This window comes from Phoenix dactylifera, unplaced genomic scaffold (assembly GCF_009389715.1).
Source record: "Phoenix dactylifera cultivar Barhee BC4 unplaced genomic scaffold, palm_55x_up_171113_PBpolish2nd_filt_p 000261F, whole genome shotgun sequence".
NCBI lineage: Eukaryota > Viridiplantae > Streptophyta > Magnoliopsida > Arecales > Arecaceae > Phoenix > Phoenix dactylifera.
This window is the reverse complement of record NW_024067752.1, coordinates 358,096-367,547: the sequence shown is the minus strand read 5'-3', so window position 1 is coordinate 367,547 and position 9,452 is coordinate 358,096. Positions and strand designations below refer to the sequence as shown.

Below are 9,452 nucleotides of genomic sequence, written 5' to 3'. Positions count from 1 at the left end.
TTCTAAAAATTTGATTGCGGAGAATTTTGTGTGGTCCTGTAGTAGCCCTAAGATGTAGTACCTCCGGTCCCAAACCAACTTGCTAGAGCTACCAAAATTGCACACATCATGGGTCAAAAGGATAACTTCAGCTGGTGCATTTGATACAGATCAAGAGTTGAATACTGAAAGGAAAAACAACAATGTAATCAATTCACTGCAACACCAAGTCTACCACGTGTTGAATTCAGCTAAAGACATCGCGAAATAAAGCATAAAAACCCAAGGATGTAGTCTCAAAATTCTGCCATCAGTCTCTTGTCTCTATGTTAATATTGGATGAATCTAGAGAGGTGCTGAGTTCACTAAGCTGCAAAAGTTCTGCTCTCAATCTATTGTCTCGATGTTTGTATGGATAAATCTAGAGAAAGTGTTGAGTTCTCCAAGCTGCAGCTATGTCATGTGTAGGACATACTCTGAACTTTGGAACGCAAGGAGGTTTGAACTTCCTGAGTCAACTGTGGTAGTTTGAAGAACTTTCTTATTCAAATTGGGAACGGCAATGTCGTACCGATAACTACAATGAAAATTTTTCATCAAATGCTACAAATAAGTTGTCATAAATGTTTTTTTTTTCTTCGAGAGGAAATGGAGGAAGTGAGACACTTTTCCCTGATTTACTGAAGCAATAGAAGTATATTTACATAATTACAGTTGGAACAGTGAAGTATGGTGATTAGAAAATTGGTCCTTGTGATGAGGTCAGCATGAGAAGAGATAAAGAGGCAAAAAGATTTGTGAGGTTGTCCAACTCTTTATCAGAACTTAGGTTTCACCATGATTTGAAGGTGTGGTGTGGAGGATTTTGCTCAGAACATTATTGATGCAAGATCTTTTTTCTTTCTTTGAAAATTTCTTGAGTTCTTCTCAGTCCAAATCTGCTAACAGCATGCGATGATGACTTAATCTCATGCTATTCTTGCTGAGGCTTGGATTTTCCTGCATCTCCAGTAGGTCTTGGAGGTTTGGAGGCCAGCCTCTCAGTAGTCAATGCCAAAGATGTGAAATTTTCTCTTTGAAATGAGGCTTTGTGAATCAATGAACTTGTATTCAAGACAATTCGGTGTCGAATATAAACATGTTGTTGGAGCTACATATTCCTGCAAATTGGATATCCCCGCATACTCGAAGAATTATATGTCTTGCCATATTCTTGATGAGAAATAAACATGCCAATCCTAACAAGAACTAGAATTTTTAAACCAGTGTTATGGACCCTTGGAAAACAATTAGCAGAAAAAAATTGAAAATCAGGAAAGATTGGCATGAGGTCATTCATTGAGTGATGAACAAAACAATAAGTGCCATAACCATCTAGTCCATTATTTATTCTTAATGTTCAGATGATTAGCCACAGCTTTCTTACAGGTGTAAAAGTATACTCATCAACTCTGGTCACCTTTGGGCATAGTCAAGCCATGCATATTATTGTCAATCCACTGGACAAAAGTGATAACAAGCAAAGCTCATGAGCAAGGGATATGCACTAGCATCAGACTGGATCATTGGAACACCTTGTACTTCCAGCATAGCATGTAAGAGAGTTGATAATGGTTGTTTATACACTTGGGAATAAATTAAGAAGATTACATCCTCTATTAAGAGATAGTTTCCATTTATTCCTTTCTTTTCACATGGAACAAAAAGTAACCAAAGGAAAGGAAGGAGAAAGAAAAAGAGAAATGAAGGAAAAAGGATGAGTCTTCACAAAGGCCTTCTTTTATTGCATCTGTAGCCATAAATTGCCAAAAGCATGGAGAATGGAATCAGAAAAGCTCAAATTTCCAAGACTCCTGATCAAAAGCAGTTCTTTGATATTGGCTAGGAGGATCGAGACCTAGTTTTCCATCTCCATCATCATTCAGAAAATCCAGCCCCATGAAGTCGTCGAGCCCCCAGAGGAACAATGATTCCGGCCAGTCCATGCATGGAAGTTGGATTTCATCAGCTTTAGCATCAGAGCTGGAAGAAGAGCATGATGATGATATAGAAACAGAGGAGATGGAGGGGGTTGAGGAGGCACAAGGGACTATGATCTCATGAGGCTCAATCATGGGTACTTCATCCGTGCAAAATCCCGGGGATTTGCTAAGAAATGCATCAGTCTCTACAGGATCGGATGAGCGTGTGATGCTCCTCTCCTCTGCTTCCTCTTGCGTCATCTTTGAAGGACACTGCACGCAGAGCTGCTCATTTTTATCATTTCCATGCACCGAAGCATCCCCTTCCTGCTGCTGCTGATCAACAGTTGAAGCGATGGGCTTGTGAGTGAGGGGGTCAATTCCCATTTTCCTTAGCTTCTTCTTGATGTGGGTGTTCCAATGGTTCTTTATCTCATTATCAGTTCTACCAGGGAGATGAGCAGCAATTTTGGACCATCTGCCAGAGAGGAACAAAAACAAAAAAAAAGTCTTGTTTAAAGGTCATAGCAAACCAAAACCAAATGCAGCATATGTGCCTAACAACTCAATTAAGTCAATATATAAAAAAAAATAAAAAATAAACGCAGAGAGAGAGAGAGAGAGGACCTGTTCCCAAGTTGAGAATGGAGTTCAATGACCAGCTTCTCCTCAGACTCTGACAGCAATCCTCTCTTCAAATCAGGCCTGAGATAGTTTGTCCATCTCAGCCTGCAACTCTTCCCACACCTAAGCAATCCTACACCGACAATAGAAACGTATCCATCAATAACAACTACAAAGCTTTTAAGGAACAAACAATTAATCAAAAAAGATAAAGACTTAGCAGTAAAGTTTTCATTCTGTTTCACCATAGTCTACTACTAGATGTCTTCTTTCTTTCTGAATATAATACTATTACATGTCACTGAAAGAGATGTTTATCACGATGCCAAAGCAACAGAGACAAATCATAGCAAAAGCCAAACGTAAATCAAACCGAAGCTCCAAAATCCAAAACCCAGTTAAATCGATCTCAATAACCAAGTCAACTCCCCAAAGACCCAAGTAATGCAACCAAGAGGAGGCCCAAAGACAACTTGACAGGAAGAATATGGAAGAAACTGTTTTTGTTTTATTATATCTTAAACCAGATAGAGAAGAGGAGCCCAATCAAGCAATATCTAATAAAGGGGACCTGCTAGCTTTGGCACAGCTCTCCAGCAGCATTGGCGATTGCTGAGGATAAAGTTGATGAGCTTCTTGTCCTCCTCTGCTGTCCATGCCCCCTTCTTCAGCCCCACCTTATCACAGCATGGCTGCCTCCCCATTCCTCCCTCCCCTTCCCTCTAAACTAGACCCAGTTCCTAACCACACCACCAAAATATGAGTACGAGCGTGAGAGAGAGAGAGAGAGAGAGACAAAGAGAATAGCAGAGGAAGGGGGGACTACAAACAATCAACGCCACCACCTGCCTTTATATAACTCGAACTCAAGGGTGGGGAGAGGGGCCCTCCATGCCCCTACAAAGTCCGAGGCCCGTGCACACGTGTCAGGGAGGGGGGGACGGCATGGTCGCACGTGGGAAGTGGGTCGCCGGAAAGCGCCACCTCATCCGCTGCCGGCCTTTGCTTGGCTCGCAAGGGCCGACGCGTCCGCTCCGAAGAACCCACTACGCTCCTCACCGCGTGAAGTTTTCTCAGAGTGGATGGGAGAAATCTTCCTCTTAAGAAAGTCGGGGACGCCATGACTTGTTTGGAAAATAATTATTATAGAATATGGAATTAAGCCTTCTCAAAAGATAAATTAATGAGATGGAGTAGTTGCTTGGACTATAGTTTTCCCCATATTAGACCTTGATCCGATTCTGGAAACTCTTAGTGCAATTAAGATATAGGTAGAGTGTTGCAAATATTTCTCTAGGTGTTGTTAACCACTTAAGAATAAATTAAGAATAAATTACAGGTGTTGTTAACCACTCAAAAAAATTTGAATTAGAGATGTGGTCTTTGAAGAAATCCATAGGACATCTTTATAGAATTTTTTCTATTTTCTCAGCTCAACATCATCAAATTATTTAGTTTATGCGTGATGCGGCATAGAAATGCTATGTAGGACCATGTTATGTGGCTCGATCTTTATAAAAGTAAAGTGTGCCACCACCATGATCTTTTTGTGGTATATGTAATGCTTTAGTTAATCTGCAAAAAATATTCTGATGGTTTTGAAGATCCGAGGCTTGATTATATGAATTTTTTTTTCATGATAAAGGCTTTATTATATGTCCCCAACACTTCAGTTATTTTCTTGGTGAGTTTCAACTACTCCCATTCATTGACGAATGTAATATAATTGTTGGAACAGAAAGGAATCACGAGAAATAATTTATCGATTTTTTGGTCAATTGCTTGATGAAGCTAACATCACATCCAATAAGCTGGAATTGCCCAAGATGACAAGAGTTCATGAGTTCTTCGGATCATGAGAAGGATAGATTGTAGAGAAGCCCATTTTCATGGCATTTGATTCCACTTCTATAATCTCCAAATGAATGTGTTGAGTTAGTAATTTGCAAAGATGCATCGGCATTAAGTTGTCAGCTTTGTCCTAATTGCAGCCTTGTAATTCTGTTCACAATTTTGGTATGGTCTAACCAAGATCAAGCATGTGAAGGGCAATTAAAGTACCGTCAGCTGGCCTAAACTTGAATAGATTTATTCCTTCCATTACTTCAGATAGCATAAGAATGTGAAGGGAATGAAGAATAGTTAAATGATCATGGTGGTGTCATCTTAGTATTTTTCAGTACTTAAGAATAAATTAACAAGGCAATGGATTCTATTACATTTATAGTATTGAATGACAATTAGGATTATCCTAAACAACATTATCTTCTAACATAGGGTCCCATATATTTTGGAGCCTCTTGACCCTTGGTATAGTAGTTTAGCATTACAACTTAACTTATTTATATACAATTTTATTTGATCTCAAAAATGTTGGAGACGAGAAAGAAAAACATCCATATCATTCTAAGGATAGCACGGCAAAATGCGCTGAAATCACAAATTCCTTGGTTAAATAGAGCCAAGCGGTTTGCTTTTGTGGAAATCAAATTTAGAGTGTTTGCTATTTGGACCATGGCATAAGGAGAATGCTATTTTATGGACCAAACTAATCTAATTTAATTCAGAAATGGCAACTAAGAGGGAAAATAATAAGTTTAAATAGGAAAGAAACAGTAATAACCTTCAAAACTTGTTGACTTTGCCCTGATTGAGCTTACTTTCGGTTGTTCTAAATCTTGCCCAAGGTCAAGTATGCTATTTTTCGAAGCACAATATTAGCATCGGCCATTCTAAAACAAGATCGTCCTCTCTACATGAAAAAAAAAAAAATGAAGCTTGACAAGATTGTCGACGTCTTCCTTTCCTAACCTCTTATTTTGCCTAGTCTGTAGTCAATTAGGCCTAGTTAGGTGGAGTAAAATATAAGTGTAAACAAATTTTAATTGATCTCGTTACTAAGTAGCTAGCCTCTCCAACATTTACATGAGAGCATAATACACAAACAAAAAAGGGTTTTCATGCTACGTCACTCTGCAAGTATCCATGATCAATTGCAATTCTTAGACTACCATTTGGCTAAATTTGCTTCACATATATAAATGATATTCGTTACTTTTTTCTGAAGAAATTTCAAGGTAAATTGATCATACATATAAACTACAAATAGTTTTCTGATGACATGTATGATCATATCATGAGACTCGCATGTACAAGATATGCGCAAGACTCGCATATCATGAGAATGCTAATGAAGAGGTTTAGATTTTCGAAATAAAAAGTATTTATCTTATTCTATGGAGATAACAAACATGGGAGTTGGTTTGTTTCATACAAAGAAAGGGATTAGGCTAATTGAGGATGACAGAGCAAGTGACTTAAGTTTAGCAGCAGCAGCATGCAAAGCTCTTTGTCTTCTTTTCCCCCCTTCTCTTTTATATGGATTTGGACAAGTAATAGCTGAGGTTGTAGTGGACGCTTGTTGCTATCCGGACTTGCCATGTTCATATGAAGGGTGTGGTGGGGGACAAAAATGCCAAGAGGTGGAGTTGGGAGACACCCTCATCAGCTCCATAAGAGAAGGTAGATTCAATGATATATTATATATATTAAAAAAAAACAAATACAGAAAGAAGAATTGCGACCGGAGTACCTCCGTATACATACAAAAATACCTTAGAATTGACCACCCACATACAGTAGCCCCTACTCCACTCCATGAAAGAAAGAGGGTAGCAGCCCTCAACTTCACTTAGACTTTAATAAACTTGAGAAGGCTTTGGTGGTCCTATTTGCATGAGCTTTTCTCCCATGGGGACCCCAAGACCTATCTTAACTCCACAAGAGCCAAAAAAGGAAGACTTGTTCCCCATGCAAGGCAAAGGCTGTTCCGGAGGAATTACTGCATTGCCTTCCAATGTGAATCACTCCATCTAATTTTGACGTGACATTTCAGTACATAGTTTTCGAGTTAGGAATAGCTACCTATTGGCATGTTCAAGCAAGAAAAGGATGTAATTAATGTAACCAACTCTCAAATAGTCTTAGCCCTCTGCTTCAAAAAAAAAAAAAGATTTTTACATTTGGAGGCTAGTGAAAATTGAAAAGCAAAATCATCATCAGTTTGATGTTGGTTACAAAAGGAGATTTTTGCATTCACATAATTGTTGGTAGTGTGACACTGCATGTATTTATGATATATATATATATATATATACATATATTTATTTATTTATAGACACACATAGTGTGATCACTTCCTAGATTCTTATAGAACTTTCACCACATCATCATCATTGTCATCATCATAGTAGTAGTTATAGTAATTAATAGTAATAGTGATAGTAACCATAAGAATAATATCAGGAGCAGTACTGTCATGCCCCAAATTCAGATCATGATATGGCTGTACTATTGCAAACCTAAGCACACAATAGCACGTAGCCACATAAAATTTTAGATCCAAATGAACTATATTATTCATGAAAGTCATAAAGTGTTTGAACAATTAGGAGTGGTACAGAACCTTTAAAATTTGAATATTACATATCATTTTCAATTACCCCAATCCTGAATAATATCAAGCTCCCTGCTCCTAGCAATCTTATTTATCTGTAAAAAAATAAATAAAACGATATGAGCTACACAGCTCAGTAAGTGACCATGTATAATCTTACGGGATCAAGCATATGTTTTACATACCAGTGCATTATTTTAAGAAATAAACAGTTGTAACAAATTAAGCATTTTATACAATATATAATCAAACCAGTCATAAAAACAATGCATATCCAATCATGCAATTTCATAAATATGGTTATGCATCATAAAGACTTTTGCTATTATTCCATACTTTGAAATTCATACTCTCAGATGGTAGTGTGGCTATGGCCGCTTTTATTTCAGCGGCAAGGCCTTTACCGCTGCAAGTCATCATCCAGATATTTCTTTCCACTGGCGGGGGTCGTAAAGCCAAGTTACTTTTACCCACTAGCGGGAGTCAAATGTTGTCCTGGAAGAATTACTGCATTGCCTTCCAATGTGAATCACTCCATCTAATTTTGATGTGACATTTTAGTACATAGTTTTCGAATTAGGAATAGCTACCTATTGGCATGTTCAAGCAAGAAAAGGATGTAATTAATGTAACCAACTCTCAATAGTCTTAGCCCTCTACTTAAAAAAAAAAACAAAAGATTTTTACATTTGGAGGCTGTGAAAATTGAAAAGCAAAATCATCATCAGTTTGATGTTGGTTACAAAAGGAGATTTTTGCATTCACATGACTGTTTGTAGTGTGACACTGCATGTATTTATGATATATATATATATATATATATATATATATATATATATATATATATATATAACATACATACATACATATATATATATATATACACACACTCACATACATATATTTATTTATTTATAGACACACACAGTGTGATCACTTCCTAGATTCTTATAGAACTTTCACCACATCACCATCGTTGTCATCATCGTAGTAGTAGTTATGGTAATTAATAGTAATAGTGATAGTAACCATAAGAATAATATCAATAGCAGTACTACTCATAATAATAAACAAAAATTGAGGCAAATAAATTTTTTAGACGCTCTAAATTGGGATCGAGACATGGTTTGATAATATAAAGTACTTCGAACAAGAATTCGAGAGAAGACGCTGTACGGTACTGCTGTTGTTTTTGTGATTTTTCTTTTCCTATGAATTAGTAAACTGCTACATAGAGACTGATGTTGGAGACAGCATTTGCAAGAAAATTTTGCCATTCCTTGCTTTTATTTTCATTATCTTTGAAAGCAACAAATCTTTGATACTAAAAGTTGTTAAAATTTTGCAGACAATCTAGAGATAGAAAGGTTTGCATATATGTTTTACTCTCTTGTCATGTTTTGGGCAAGCAGTTCAGGTTGCGTCTTACGTGATCATGCTCGATAAAATCAAAAGGAACAGGCCAAGCAAGCAAAACTCATGTGAACGGAGCTGGGTTTATGTTGAAGTCAGAGCATAAGTGGAAGAAGTCAGCGTGGTGCCAAAGTCACCTCAGCCCAAATTTTGGACTGCTTTCTTCCTACGTCGTGTTTTGCGATGCGTCCACAGTGCTGGTGAGACAAAATCGAGCAAACTTTTTAACATATACACAAACACAAAAAAAAAAAAACCGAGGATTAATCCTAAGCTTCACAATCAAGATATACAATATCATACCAAACCAAATACTACGGAACATACCGTACCGATATGTAGTACAGAGAGCATACCGACATTCGGTTTGTCGAACCAGCTTTCATACCGGACATATAGACATAATAACAGAATGACACCAATATAGGATCCGATACCAAGATTGCATACCTTGTTCACAACCATGGTAAAACCTGTATCAAACTTTTGAGAAATGATTCAAGCCTGAATTCGGCATATTACCCTTAGTCTGAACTATGAGACACCATGTCAAGCTTTGGAACTAGTGAAGGCTACAGGCATAGTTCCATGAATGAAGTAAGCCGAGCTAGACATTTATCAATTACCAACCGGCTTCTGCTTTAATAAGCTTAGTCTCGTTCTGGTAGGATTGCATCAATGTACATACAGAAGCATGCCGTTTAATAATTATAACAAACTAAACTCTATTCTACTCCACAACCCAACCTAGCCGATCTTTTGATGTTTAGGCCATCAATTCCTGGCATCCAAAACTGGTTTTAAACAATAACCATTGATACGTAAGTATCTAATCTTGATAGATATAACTGTATTTTTAAATATTCCCTCTCGCCTTGGAGTTTTAAGTGAACTCTTCAATTTTAATAGTCATGATTGAGAGACCTTCTGTTTATGAAACAAAAATTTAGCTTATAAAATGATCCCAACATTTTTAACCAAGGTTTATATCTCAGTACCAAGTCTTGTATCAATATATC

The 9,452-nt window shown here is 37.2% G+C and overlaps 1 protein-coding gene across 1 annotated transcript; it reads right to left on the bottom strand.

Moving 5' to 3' along the window:
- Positions 1 to 1,568: 1,568 nt before the first annotated feature.
- On the bottom strand, positions 1,569 to 3,398 carry LOC103717349 (transcription factor MYB20-like). Its single transcript, XM_008805688.3, has 3 exons — positions 3,136 to 3,398; positions 2,568 to 2,697; positions 1,569 to 2,418 (listed from the first exon to the last, which is right to left on the bottom strand). Exons 1-3 carry the CDS (start codon positions 3,266 to 3,268, stop codon positions 1,806 to 1,808), a joined length of 876 nt encoding a protein of 291 aa, XP_008803910.2. The 5' UTR covers positions 3,269 to 3,398; the 3' UTR covers positions 1,569 to 1,805.
- Between the last annotated feature and the right edge of the window lie 6,054 nt (positions 3,399 to 9,452).

What these genes read in the sequence shown, in the direction of transcription:
- LOC103717349 (XM_008805688.3), bottom strand. Translation starts at nt 3,268, where the DNA reads ATGGGGAGGCAGCCATGCTGTGATAAGGTGGGGCTGAAGAAGGGGGCA. An exon ending in AGCTGTGCCAAAGCTAGCAG is followed by an intron (nt 2,698 to 3,135) that starts GTCCCCTTTATT and finishes TTGTCGGTGTAG; the next exon opens with GATTGCTTAGGTGTGGGAAG. An exon ending in CATTCTCAACTTGGGAACAG is followed by an intron (nt 2,419 to 2,567) that starts GTCCTCTCTCTC and finishes CCTCTCTGGCAG; the next exon opens with ATGGTCCAAAATTGCTGCTC.